At 32.4% G+C, this 15,429-nt stretch overlaps 1 protein-coding gene across 1 annotated transcript in view; it reads right to left on the minus strand.

Moving 5' to 3' along the window:
• Positions 1–6,042: 6,042 nt before the first annotated feature.
• LOC141451520 (zwei Ig domain protein zig-8-like) overlaps positions 6,043–15,429 on the minus strand; it is an 82,643-nt gene continuing 73,256 nt past the window's right edge. Inside the window, exon 5 of the mRNA XM_074122957.1 lies at positions 6,043–6,661. Coding sequence (XP_073979058.1) covers positions 6,546–6,661 — 116 coding nt within the window. The 3' untranslated portion in view covers positions 6,043–6,545. The remainder of the gene's footprint in view (positions 6,662–15,429) is intronic.

Consider the following 15,429-nt stretch of genomic DNA (forward strand, 5'->3'; position numbering starts at 1 on the left):
TATTTCAAAGAAAACGCTTCGAGATTTTGGAAGATCCTATTGTGTTCTCATATCTTCTTGGTACAAAACTAAACTCTTTTTACTAAACTCAATTCAACTTTACTCCTAAAGAAATAATCGTAACATTCTTTCTATTTTGGGAAATAAACTTATATGAAAATGAGGCATGAGAAATTACAAAAACTAAATTGTTGCAGCTTTACCAGTTCTAACTTTCTTTATAGGATGAAAACCATTTTGACTAAACCAAGTGGAAATCCAGATTGCTGCAAATTTCTTTGTTTAAATAAATAAAAAAGAAGCCTAAAAAATGAAGAAATATTTAAATTAAATGTAATTTTCTTTCAAAACAAAATTTTATCATTTAACAACTTCAAAAAGACATATGATTTACATCAAATAGCAAATTCAGATCTTCTCCCAAAAAAATTATGCTATTATTATGTGATCAACATGTTTCAGGATTTGGCCTTCCATTTGGTTCACATAGTGTACGATGTATAGTGACTTGTTTCCTGAAGTTATCAATAATGACTTTCAATCGAGAAACCCGAAGATTGCAGAATCTTCGAAATAGTCAATGAGCTAGAAAATGAAGAGACTACCAGAGAAAGGATTAGCTCACTGTGGTCTACTTTTGAGTTTTAGTCGAGTTAAAGATGGCTACCGGTAACTGGCCAGGCCGATCAGCTGGTAAATTAAGGTTATCTAACCTTATTAATTTTTCTTTCATTTATTTTTATTCCCTATTTACAAAAAAAAAAAATATATCTAATGAATTAGGAATCTTATTTCATCGATTTATTTTAAAGTGCACTATAAAATATAAAATAAAATTTAATTAAAACTCAGTGTGAACACCCACACGACCAGAATTTTCTTTCAGCTTAAAATATTGTGATAAAAAACTCTAATTTCATCTCATATTTTTGCTGGTTATGAATAAAAAAGTAAATAAATTTGGTCACTCTACTTAGATAACCTTAAATTACCAGCTGATCAGCTTGACCAGTAACCGGCGGCCATCTTTAACTCGTTAGTGACGTGTCTTTATGAACTTGATTTTTAAAAGTGAATATTAGTGCGGGTTAAAGTGAAGTTTCGCTTTATAAATTGTGTTTAAGTTATACTTAGTGCGTGATATACAGTTTTAGTGAGAATAGTGTTGTGAATTATTTTAAAAAGTGTCAAGTGCTATTGGACTGGTGATCTAATGAGATGCTGATGGATATTCCTTAAACAAGGTAAGTGTTTATTATCAATTATTTATTTCAAATTTCAATTATATTTTTAATATTCTTGCATGAAAATAGCATGTTTATCACTTACTCATTTCTTGTATTCAGTATTTTCCTGTGCTTTTTTGGGATTTATTTCCCAACTTTTTTGCTGTAATACTCTTTAATCTTTTCTTTTTAATCGACTATAAGTAGTAAATTATCATTCTTTGTTTCTCCAAATAGTTTTGGGATTGATTTCCCAACTTTTTTGCTGTAATACTCTTTAATCTTTTCTTTTTAATCGACTATAAGTAGTAAATTATCATTCTTTGTTTCTCCAAATAGTTTTGGGATTGACTTCCCAACTTTTTTGCTGTAATACTCTTTAATCTTTTTTTTTTAATCGACTATAAGTAGTAAATTATCATTCTTTGTTTCTCCAAATAGTTTTGGGATTGATTTCCCAACTTTTTTGCTGTAATACTCTTTAATCTTTTCTTTTTAATCGACTATAAGTAGTAAATTATCATTCTTTGTTTCTCCAAATAGTTTTGGGATTGATTTCCCAACTTTTTTGCTGTAATACTCTTTAATCTTTTTTTTTTAATCGACTACAAGTAGTAAATTATCATTCTTTGTTTCTCCAAATAGTTTTGGGATTGATTTCCCAACTTTTTTGCTGTAATACTCTTTAATCTTTTCTTTTTAATCGACTATAAGTAGTAAATTATCATTCTTTGTTTCTCCAAATAGTTTTGGGATTGATTTCTAAACCTTTTTGATATATGGATTATTGTTTCCTATTTAATAGACTATAAGTTCAAAACAGCAGTTTCCCCAAATGGTTTTTGGATTGATTTCTGAATCTGTTTGATGTACTTTTTAGTCTTCTCTTTTTAATCGACTATAACTTCTTAATTAGCATTCTTAGTTTCCCCAAATTTATTTTTGAATCAGACTGTGAATAGTAAATAAATGAAAAAAAAAAAATGGTCACTTAACTTAGATAACCTATACTTTGATTTCAAAACATTTATGTAGTATTTTTTTTTTTTTTTTAATCGAATATAAGTAGTGAATTATCATTCTTTGTTTCCCCAAATAGTTTTGGCATAGATTTCTAAACCCTTTTTATTTATTCTCTAGGCTTTTGTTTTTAATAGACTATAAGTTCTTAATTAGCATTCTTAGTTTCCCCAAATTGATTTTTGAATTAGATTGCGAATGATAAATAAATGAACATGCAAAAAAATAAAAAGTTTGTCACTCAGCTTAGATAACCTTCTCCTTCATTTCTAAACATTTATAAATGTATTCTTTTCCTTTTAATCGACTGTAAGTATTAATAAATTAGCAATCAGGCTTTTTCCATGCTATTTTTTTTGCAATTAATTTCTAAATCTTTTTGATTATTCTTTTATCGTTTCTTTTTAATCGACTATAGGTTCAAAATTAGCATTTTTTCCATCCCCAAATTGATTTTTGGAATGGATTTCTTTCTAACCCTTTTTAAAAATGTGTCCTTTAACTTTTCTTTTTTAATAAACTATGATTACAAAATTAGCATTCTTTGTTTTTCCAAATGGTTGGAATTTATTTCTAAACTTTTTGGATGTATTCTTTTCTTTTTATTCGACCATAAGTATTAAAAAATTAGCATTCTGGGTTTCCCCAGAATTTTTCCCCATTGATTTCTAAAACTTTGTAAGGTATTGTATAATGTTTTCTTTTTAATCGACTAAAAGTTCAAAAATAGGATTCTTTAGGTTCCCATATTGTTTTTTAAACCTTTTTTATGTTTTCTTTAATCTTTTCTTTTTAATCGACTTTAAGTTCTAAATTAGCCTTTTTTCCCCAAGATGTTTTCTAAGCCTTTTTGATGTGTTCTATGTTCTTTTCTTCTTACTCAACTATAAGTTCAAAGTTACCATTATTGTTTCCCCAAATTGATTTTTAGTATTGATTTTTAAAACTTTTTGATGTAATAAAGTGATAAGTAACAAGTTATTGTAAAACATCTGATAAATCTAATCTGATTGTACTATTTTAAACTTAACAAGAAGAAGTAACTACTAACCGGTAAAAATGAAGTCAATCACTGCTAACCAAGTTACCAAATTATATCAGTTTCTCTCAAGTGTAATGGTTGTAACAATACAAGTATTTGAAGACTTTTTTGTTTAATACAACTCGAAATCCATTGCATGAATTCGTGTGTATCTGGTGAACGACGAGACTTTCAGTAAATTATTTTTTTCTCATGTCTTTAGTTGTTTGGTCATTCGTATACTAGCTGTTATCCAAATTCGTCGGGGGTATGTCAGAATAAGTTTAAGTTGTATCTTGTACGTTATTGTTAGTGTTCTTATGTTGACAACTGTCTCAGTTAGGCTGTAATGGTTGCTGTTTTGTGTTGATGTGTCGACGTCCAGAGTTACGTCGAACTAGCACACTCCTTGATCTTCCTGATTCTAAGAGATTTCTCAGTAGTTTATAGGGATTTTAGAACTTAATTTCGTAACATTCTTAGAGAAAAGATTTTTGCTTATGTATTCGATAGATTTAAGTTCATTTCCATTTGTTTATTTTTAACCAGTTTGTTACAAGATTAGTTAATGTCTCTAAATCGGTGATAGTTTTGTAAATGTCACTTTTATTTACTTCTGTTAACGACATAGTATCGTAATTAGTTAACATCGTTATACTAGATTTAGGTAACATCACATATACAAATTTGATTGCATAGGTATGATTCATAACATCACCACTACGAATGCATTAGAATCTAGACGAACTAGAAGCCAATTCGGTAATTTTCCCTTGTATTTTACCTTTCTTTTCCCAAATGAAGGCTACCCTTTATGTTTATTTTAGCCCTGGCCATAAAAGTAGTTGACCAATACAGAAAAAGTGGAAATCTAGACGTACTTGAAGCCAATTCGGTGTTTTTCTATTGTATTTTACCTACCATTTCCCAAATGAAGGCCACCCTTTATGTTTATTTTAGCCCTGGCCATAAAAGTAGGTGCCAAAGACAGAAAAAGTGGAAATCTAGACGAACTAGAAGCCAATTCGGTGTTTTGTCCTTGTATTTTACCTACCATTTCCCAAATGAAGGCCACCCTTTATGTTTATTTTAGCCCTGGCCACAAAAGTAGGTGACAAAGACAGAAAAAGTGGAAATCTAGACGAACTAGAAGCCAATTCGGTCTTTTTCCCTTGTATTTTACCTACCATTTCCCAAATGAAGGCCACCCTTTATGTTTATTTTAGCCCTGGCCACAAAAGTAGGTGACAAAGACAGAAAAAGTGGAAATCTAGACGAACTAGAAGCCAATTCGGTCTTTTTCCCTTGTATTTTACCTACCATTTCCCAAATGAAGGCCACCCTTTATGTTTATTTTAGCCCTGGCCACAAAAGTAGGTGACAAAGACAGAAAAAGTGGAAATCTAGACGAACTAGAAGCCAATTCGGAGTTTTTCCCTTGTATTTTACCTACCATTTCCCAAATGAAGGCCACCCTTTATGTTTATTTTAGCCCTGGCCACAAAAGTAGGTGACAAAGACAGAAAAAGTGGAAATCTAGACGAACTAGAAGCCAATTCGGAGTTTTTCCCTTGTATTTTACCTACCATTTCCCAAATGAAGGCCACCCTTTATGTTTATTTTAGCCCTGGCCACAAAAGTAGGTGACAAAGACAGAAAAAGTGGAAATCTAGACGAACTAGAAGCCAATTCGGTCTTTTTCCCTTGTATTTTACCTACCATTTCCCAAATGAAGGCCACCCTTTATGTTTATTTTAGCCCTGGCCACAAAAGAAGGTGACCAATACAGAAAAAGTAGAAATCTAGACGAACTAGAAGCCAATTCTGTAATTTTCCCTTGTATTTTTCCTTTCATTTTCCGGATGAAGGCTACCCTTTATGTTTATTTCAGCCCTGGCCATAAAAGTAGGAGGCAGAGACAGAAAAAGTAGAATTCTAATAGTCAATTTATTTATTTTTTGTATTTTTATATATATATATATATATATATTTTTTATAATATACAGTTTTGTATTACAGGTTTCTTGCTTTCTTTTTGTAGAGCACCGACAATATTTTTGGAAAAAGAGGTACCAGTTTTTTGAATTTACTTTCTTTTTTTTGCCACTTAAAAACAATTAATTTAGAGTCACATTGACAAGAGTTTCTTTTTATTATAATTACTATATAGATATATAAAAAAAAAATAAAATAAATATATAAATAAAAAAAATACAATTAATTATTTTTTCCCCATAACATTGAATAAAATTTACTTATTTATCTGTATATTTTATATACACATTTATATCATACATTTTTTTTAAATTTATTTTTTAGTTCATTCATTTATTTATTTATATATGCGTGTGATTTTATCGCGTTTTTTTTCGTTTTGTCATTAATTTCAATTATGGGAACAAAAAATTATACAAAAAAACCATTGGTTTTGGTTTGTTTGTGTTCTTTATTAATATTCACTTACATTATTAGTTTTTTTTTTAATTTATTTTAATTTAATTAACTATTACACTGAAAATGTATACTTCTAGATAAACTTTATTTTTCTCTTCTTCTCAATTTATTTCATTTAAAAGGTTTTAATAAATAGTAATATAGTTTTTCCTTTTTTTTAATTTAAAGGGAAGTGGTTTACGGTATTTACAACAAGGATCACTAAAAACATATGGTACATTCACTACATGAAAATGCTAGATGCTTCTTTCTCTTATTTTTGGTAAAAGGAAAACTTTTTTTCTTGGTGTAATTTTTTGTAGAAAAGTTTTTTGTGTTGTCTTTTTTTTTGGTAATATTTTTATATTTACTTATATATTTAGATAGAGCAGTCTGACATTTAACATACAAGTCTAAGATCTAACCAGCTACTCCGAGTAGTCATTATTTTACAAGATGAGACAATTTTTGTTTCTTTATCTCCTTTGGGTTTTCATTCGTAAAAAGAGGTATTTATTTCTTTTTTTTAATAATCACCTCAGTTTCTTCGTGTTTCAACATTTACAATCAACAATGTCCAATCATTGTTTTACCATCAAATCGCTTATCATTACTTATTCCATTCGCTCTTTTGCAAATGAATTTTTTTCATATTTACATTACAGTTTTTTTTTTCATTTTTATTTATTTAATAAACTTAACTTTCTCTAAAATCTCTTACAATATTTACAAGGTGGTAACTTTTTTTTTTTGCTTTTTGTTTTAATTTTTAATTTAATTTTATTACTTAATTTTTTTGTTGAAGAAATATAGACAATTCCTTGGATACAGCGTAATTTCTTCTTTTAGCGTATCCGCAATTGGATGGACAGCGCAAGGACGAGCGGATGCAGCAATGTCAGTCCGGATCCTCTACTGCTACTGCTGCTGTTCCCATGTTGCATAGCAGCTGGGTGTTCTCCTTAAACAAATTGAAATACACTAAAAAATAACCGCAAGGCAAAATTTTTTTTTGTCTTTATAAATGAAAATGCATGAACTTGATATAATTAAGGAATAAGATCAAGTTAAAAAATATTTATTTGATAAGTGAGTAACGTAGTACTACTTCAGGAGTAAATCCTGAATTGCTGAAGCTACTCTGAAGTTGTTGAAAGTGCTAATAAAGATACAGAAATTACAAAGAAAAGTTTGCACCAAGTTAATTGTATGTATTTACGTATTCCAAAATTTTATCATCATATAGAAGGGTAGACAAGGTGTTTACTTTTGGCGAAGAGCAAATAAGTAACAAATTTGGTTTATATTTGTATTCAATAGTAATTTACTAAGGGCAATAACGTTCAGTTTAATCTGAGCAATCCGTGAGAGAATCTGCAAAACAGAACAAGATCATCCGTAAACATGAGGGTAAGAGCATTTACCGCAGTACCAATTTTTAAAAATCAGAAATCATAAATCAGAAAATTTATAAAATCTGAAATAAATATAGATAAATTAAGAAAAGCATTAAGAGAACAAGAGTCAATTCTAAAGAAAACAGAATGCCTATGGTAAAGTGATCCAATGTCACCGACGCTGTTTCACTCTGGTACTGGAGACTGACTGGAAAGCCATTCGTACGTATCTAAATGGTACGGTTCTAAAGAGATTGACACAACATTTAGCGTATGTGGAAGATGATGATAAAAACAGCCTTGAAATAGAGCGGTATAAGCTGGATCCTTCCAAGAACAAAGAAAGCTGCAAGAGGATTGGGTCTGCAGATAACTGGGAGAAAACCCTTGTTCATGTAGTCATCTAGATTCTCATTTATTAGGAAGAATATAGAATTTAGGCTAATAATCCTTTTGCGCAGGAATCAATTTCAAGTATTAGAGGCTCATTCGTTAACTTGAGAAATGAGAGGAGCAACAATTTCGAATCGGTGTAAGGAGCAGATGCTACTACTTCTAACTCAAAGCCGTGTTGTCGAAAGCATAAATTCAGTTTTATTAGACTTTTTATAAAATCAGGCCGATGGTCACCTATTGTTGTGTGTTCTGGGTACTAACCAAGAAAAATGAGGGCCTCTTAAGTATTTAAAAAGGAAAACTTTTAAGTAAAATGGTAAAAATAATCTTCAGAAAAAATAACGATTTACGGAGACAATGAAGCTTCTTCAAAACACCAAGAATCAGATACTGAGATGTGGCTCAATCAAGGACTCCTACATGGGAACCTGGAGGCAGAAGAAAGATGGGTACTATTTTGCTTGCGGTGGCTATGACGTAAAAGTAGACCTTAAATGACTATTATAAGAAAATGGAAGACTGCGAGCTCAGAGTAGCGACAATTATTGTGAGTTTGGGACTTGGGAATGTTGTAATAAAGAAGTCTAAGGTCCTTAATGAACCTTAGCGCCCTTTGTAAGAAAGTAAAAAACCCTTATAGAATTAACAAACAAACATTTCAAGCATTTCCAGCATACATTTCAAGCTAAAACTAATTCAAGGTTAAATTATTAAGTTCGTAATCATGTAGTTTACAAACATTCCAAATATTGGAAGGTAATTAGGAAAATGTTTACTGGAGTGACTGAATTTGGAAACAATTTTCCGATGGACCAACAAAATATCACCAAGCTGTTTATCCGAGCGTAAATTTTAAGCCCCTTAATTAGAATACCTACACAAAAGGCTTGTTAGGTTAATTATCTGGTTTAATCCATTGATTACAGTATATATACGTATATACGAATAATGGTTAACGGTGACATTTCAGAGGGAACAGGAGCCGACTTGTGTGTGGACTAAAGGTGAGCCTAAAGTCTTGCTTTGATCATGTAATTAGATTAAGTGAACAAAACCAGTATTTTATTAGGTCCTTTGCTTTTAAAGTGGACAAAGAATTTACTAGATTCTTCAGTCATTGATTCCTCTTATTTTTTGCGCTCAACTTCTGCTGGAAAAGTGAGTTTTGGAACGTGAACAATTAACGTTTATCACTTTTTCACTACGAATACACGTTTTAGCCTTTCTTGAGAGATAGTACAAAAAAATTCAGTGTTAGTGTTGGCCAGAGAGTTAACAACGTAATCGCAAAAGTGGCCAATCACAGAAGACCAAGTGTTAATTCCATTTGATACATCCTCTTCTTTTTGAATCTAGGTTTTCCACCGATTAAAAGTGCCTTTTATTTAACGATTTCTTTTTCCAGTTGTTCGCTTCAACGAATTTCTTTCAGAATTACGGAGAAAATTGGTATTTGTGAGACATATTTCTGGAAACACTTTGCTCTCAACGCTCCTAAAGAACGGTCTGGACAACCTTTCAAAGCGCTTATCTCAATGAAATTACTAATTACGGCGTTTTGGGCAGACAGTCTTTGACAGTTCACAAATTTTAATTTGGATCCCTTTCCAGAATCGATAATGGGATGTTGTGTAGTCTTGCAAGGACCTCTCTCTCATATGATTCGTGAAGGTTGCAAAGAAATAAATGTAATAAAGGAAAGTAGACAAATTTTATAGGAGAGTTAATTTAATAAAACTCTGGTTAATAATAAACAGAATTATTATTATTTTTTTTAGGCATCTGAAAATGAGGTGGTATAGTAAACTACGTAACCGATAATTTACTAAGTTAGGAATCTGTAGGCGTAGATCATGTTTACATAAGTGGAACGTGTTGTGCTAACTAATTAATGTACAAGTGCAATAATGTTTGATTACAGGCAACTGTGAGCATCGGTGCATTCTATATGTGGTATAATTTCGCGTTGAAGTATGCTACTATACACTTTCATTAGTATTGAGTTCGCCTAAATGAAGTTCTTTAGCTCATATATTTAAATTTGTATCAGTAGACAAGAGAGGAAACTTAAAAATTTCATTCTCATGGCATCTTAAAATAACGCCCTAGAATTTTAAGACTAAAGCTGGCTCATACTTAAACCTTTTTTGAAATTGAATTTAACGTATCTGGAAAGCTTTAATGGAGTTAAGTGATTAGGGATTCTGTTAAGTTTAGACGAGACAAATTGAATCAACTGTGGTCTTGACCCACTCTGCAAGCTTTGCGATTTAGTACTGGTTGTTGGGGGTATCAGGTAAGTGTTATTTATAATGTGAGACTGGAGTAATCGCTGGCACACTAAAGATCCATGAGAAAATGGCTAGTCCATCCTATAAAGACAGATATAGGCGGCCATTCGTAGTAAAATTTGTAAAAACCATTTATTCATGTTAGTTCGGTTTTAAGATTTGCGTTTTCTTTGAAAAATAATCATGCAATTCGGCGCGTTTACAACATATTCCTCTTACGAGCGTAAGTATAAACAAAATGTTTGATTATTGGTAATTGTTAAAACAATAAGGGATTGTTGAGAGTATAATATTTATGAGATGTTCTGGGAATAGATTTCCATCAGTAAAGGTAATTTAAAATAATAAAATGGCTTTTCTGGAAGAAAATAAGCTATCCTTAAAGGTCTAAATTGTTCTAGATTCTCTACTTGATGATGGTGGGAAATTCTAGAATTTAATGCCAGCTACAGTAACAGACCGTTGATAACTAGTGGTGCAAAGTGTAGGTGTAACGAGGTTAGTTAAGTCAGGCCTAGTCAGTCGTTTAGTTACAGTGGAGTTTAGAGTATGTTAGTCAGGAGAAAGAGCGGTAGTCAGGGGTACATTATGCCTAAGGAATATTTTCTTCTATTTTCTACCACTATTGCAGAAAATTGAAGTATAGAATAATATGTTACGTCTTCCTTCTGATAGAAAATAATACGAAGGCATAACTTCAGATCTTTCTCGTTATTTTAGCGCTAGGTTCGCCAGTGAGGTCGTTGTACACCAATCGACAGTAGTCAAGATGAGGAATTACGATTTTCTTTATTCGTTAAGGCGTTAGCTCATCTTAAATCATGGAGGTCAATTCTTATTAATACAAATCAGGCATTCCCTACCACCAATAACTTTATTTTTTAGAGAGCATCTCGTACCAGGAATGGTTAGGTCTGATATTCTGTTATATCTTGCATAGCCTATGGAAGTAGGAGCATACTTGATCGTCTTACAATAATCATTGAGGTATATTCGAAAATATCAGGAGACCCAAACGGAAAGCCAAGAAGGTTACAGCAATATCATGAGCAAAGAAGATAACTTACTATTTACAACCAATTGCTGCTAACGACCGTCAAAATTAGAGAGGTAGAGAAGAGACATAACGTCAAGAGATACATTAATGAGTTGCAAATTTCAGTAAGTAAATTGAATCTAGCAATAAAATCTGTAAAGATCATTGCTGTTAAGTCAAATCAGATTTAACTAAACTAGTCCATTGCACTCCCTGGGGTATCACTCTGCTTGCAGCCAATCAGTATACGAGTAATTACAGGACCTAATGTTACTACTCTTCCCCAATCAGCAGCACTAAACAATGAAATTACAATATGAATGATTCGGTAAATGGCCTACAGGGAGAATAGCCTATTTTTGCTAATGGCTCAAAAAGAAAAAACAAAAAAATGAACGACTCACCATTTGAAAATTATATTGCATCAATTGCGCAAAATAACCATTTATTTTTACGGTTTATGGGGTAAAATATGAGGAACAATGATCAAATAGAAGGCAAGATCAATGATGGGGAATCAGTCTCTGGTTTGGTACTGAATCCCCGAACGAAACATTTGCTTAAAAAATAGGCTGCAGTGGATCCTCGTCGACAGAAAAAAATAAATAAATATTTGGATGATAGGAAAGATCTAAGGAAATGGATAAAGGAACTACTGCCCAGTGACGCAGAAGGGGCATTCGATTTAGAGGATACGGAAGTATAATATGACTGTCTCGCTCATCCGAAGGCAGCTAAGAATAACTTTACACAAAAGTCCAAAGAATTTTTCACAATTTGTAACACATTCATAACTCACAAAATTAAGAAGATATCAAAACAAATTTCTTACTCAAAACTACAAATTAATCACTCGTATAATCATGATAAGTGATTTAGGAAGTTTCTCAATTTCTAATAATATTTCTAATTTCCATATGCGCTAGTTAATTTGAGAAAGACGTTATAGAGTGATTCTGTTGACAGGGAACCAACAGGTGGCAAAGTCACATCTCAGGCAAAACGGAACACCTACACAAATACAAATATGTGCGCAAGAGAAGGGAATAGGGACTATGCTTCTAGAAGGTACACTAATTTCTCGCTTTGCTAGTCATCCATTACAAACGCATGGCACACAAATCTATTCAGTGAACCAAGCTTCTCTGATTCACGTATCAAGATAGATTTATGTAAATATAAACCAGATAATTGACAATAAATGAACTAACATTCTAGTTAATTTTATTGAAACATTAAACATTGGCTGATTCAACATATTTCTGTACAAATGACTGACAAGTGTAAAAAATTATGATCAATTATTAACATTATTTTAATCTTGATTTTGTTTTCATACCTAAGACAAGAGTCAATGTTGTAATAATGCAGAGCAAGTAGGAACGTGAAAAAGTTGTATTTAAAGTTATCTCTCATTTGGTGTCTCAAAACCAAGTGAAGGGCGATTGGTGTCAGAAGTAACCGATCCTTGTTGACCCGTTTTCAAATCCTACATCGCCATAGATACTCTTAAGCGATCCCCGTAACCACTTGGCCATTCCGGTACAGTATGCAAGTGGGGTTTGTGTTGCGTTGAGCGATTGGTGTTGATTACTCGTGAGGATTATCGCGCAGAACTTGGTGATTCGTGACTCTATGCTGAATTGTTCCTTGGAAGTAGGGAATGTTGGTAAATGGTATCACTACCACCTCTTCCAAACTAGACTGTGGTTAGCAGCAGTACTACTACAGAGAGAATCCCCTACATCGATCTTGTGGAGATGCTAAGTTCATATAATCATGTCCAGTGGCCAATTTGAAACATGATAGAGTAGCGCACTGTCTCCAGCAGTTCAGTTGGCCGTCTTCTCCGGATGCAGCACAGTGTTGACCAACGTTTGTCCACGGAAATCCAATGTAGGAATTAAGAGGTTCTTGAACCTTATGTTTTAACCTTACTTATTTCATTTTTCACTTATTTCCCTTACAAGAGTACTTATTAGATGATGTCAATTCTTCGAAATAATGAGTTTAATGAGGAAGTTTATATAAAGAATGCAGTTTTTTTCGATAAGTTGAAAAAACCAATTAGGCCTTTATCCTGGCCAAATTACAAATCACAACCACTATTTAACTAAATAGAAACGTGCACGCGATTCAAAGGTACCTTCATTTTGTAGCCCAAATAATTTTTAATTGTTTTCCGGTTTAAAAAGGATTTTAAACTATCACTGTATTCTTTCGTTGGACGTAAATTGCGATTTCACAATCCTCATAATGTAAATAATAATTCAATACATTTTCAAAGCCTGTTTCTGAAAGAAAATGTCAAATAAAACAAAAATCTTTGCACGAGAAAGAAAAACAAAACTACTAGCAGAGTAATTAACTTGATGGCAAGGAGAGAAATGTTTTCATATATTACATTGTTTAATTAATTGCTTCGAAGGACAGAAAGGAATAAAGGGTGCTTTGAAGGACAGAAAGGAATAAAGTTGCTTTGAAGGACAGAGAAAGTACAGAATGTTTCTCTGAGAAAAGTGACCGTTCTGGTTAGTTAGTATTATTCTGAAACACAGTAGCTGTGGACAACATATTAACTAAATTCGTACTATATAATTTAAAGTAAATAGTACAGCATATAACAGTAAGGTAACCACCGGCTATATCAGAGAGTATGGTAGGTGGATGTAATAAATTATTTGTAAAACTAAGTACACAATGTGTAGTAAAAGTTGGTAACATAATTGTAGCGCACTCCATCTAATCTTAGTCCAACTTAATTACATGTTTATATCAAACTAAATGTTGAGTAAATATAATGAAGAAGAAAATGGCTACTCCAACAAAATACTGCACCATTACTGCGCTTTTTTGTTAAATTGCATTTTCCCCTTAATATGGTAGCAATTAAACAGAGCAATGATTCACTTTGAGGTTGTTAAACACACAAGAACTTCTACTTCTGCTGCTGTTTGAAAACAAGATCTGACGGCTACTTTTTTAAAATTTTTAATTAATTAAAAACTATTTTAATTAATAAAAAAAAAAGGATTCTGTATTCTTATCTAGGACAGACTTTAGGAAGAAAGGAATTTCATAGAAAATTATCAGAAACAACTTGGAGTCTAAGTGTAAAGGAATTGAACTCTTACCTGGTAAAAACACAGAAAACTGGGTGGCTTTAAGGACACGGATCAAGTCAGGAAATTACAGGATCCCCATAAGCCAGGGTTTGGATAAAATTTAGAGGTCAGCCAGCCGCTCAAGAGTCTTAAAACTGTCTTTCAAGCAGAGGATGTGGTGGCCCCCAAAGTATAGTTAAACAAAAAAGTAAAGTAATTGCCTATTTTTTTTCAGGTGGGCTTCATGTCCAAGTACCAATTAGATGTCGCGGACGGAGGCTACTAGAAAACATACTTTTACTATAAAGTTCTCATATTAAACATTAAATAAAATCCAAGGCATAGACCTGGAATCTAATACAGTAGTACACAACACATATTAGCTTTACAGGTCTCGCCTCTACTGTCGCTCGGCTCTCGAGGCACCCCCCCTAAAGTATAGTAATCGCTGGAATTAACTAGAAAACAACAGGTTAGCGATTTCAGCCATAAAATTTGCTTTGCGAGCCCTGGAAATAATGTGCTGGTAAACGAAGTTCTTTCAATGAACCAGGACAAAAGTTTGCGATGGGCCTTTTCTGCATATTTGGTCATCAAGGAGGCAATCAATTGGCAACAAGAATTGAAGTGTGAGGATTAAAAGAAATGGATACGACATGACCTAACTTAACTCTTGTGCCCAGATGAAGAGATTTGTTCAGAAAGCGATGTCCCAATGTCTGCTTTGATATACGAGTAGCTAAATGTCCGTACATCACTTATTCTCTATCATTTGGCAAAAAAAAAAAACGTATCTGCCAATATTAACGCTAAACGAAGGCATATTTCATTACCATAAGCAAAAGCTACTGTTAAAGCACAAAAGCCAGGCCAGTTATCAAGTTGGTGATTAATTCTTTATAAGAATTTTAAAAATAATATTGCCTCAGAGCAATCAGATTGAATCTTAATCCATTAATACAGTTGGGAAATTTTGAAAGGACTGGACCTTCTCCTGTTCTAAAAACAAAATCTTGAAATTAATTAAAATTTTAATCTTTTTTTTAATTAAACTCAGACTACTAGAACGTAATTATTAATTCTGTCAATACTGGGATCACAGTGACTTGAGCAGAAAAGAAGATACTAAAAAAAAAGTTTGCGATTTTTAAACTTTATAGTTTTTTATCTTTATTCTTTTAACAAAATGGGAGTCACTAGAATCCTCTTGAAGAGAGTAAATTATAGAAGTTCTATTTATCTCTATTTGATATCTTCTCTCTACCAGGGCCTGGTAAAATGGAGAAGAGGAACGTTAGGAGTAAGAATGATAGGGTAGGGCAACTTTACTGGGTTAATTAAGGAGTAATATAAAGTAGTAGGTCAAATACGAGGGCGGTTTAACCAGGGGAAGGACGAACTTGAAGGGTGTTTTGCCGCCCGTCTTGGATATCATCTTAAGAGGGTAGAGGTTTCAAAGTTCTCCTTACTAAGAAACTCTTACTAGGCCTGTCTCTTCAGTGAAT

The sequence above is a fragment of the Rhodnius prolixus genome, unplaced genomic scaffold (genome assembly GCF_049639745.1).
Source record: "Rhodnius prolixus isolate KJV_2025 unplaced genomic scaffold, Rpr scaffold_8, whole genome shotgun sequence".
NCBI lineage: Eukaryota > Metazoa > Arthropoda > Insecta > Hemiptera > Reduviidae > Rhodnius > Rhodnius prolixus.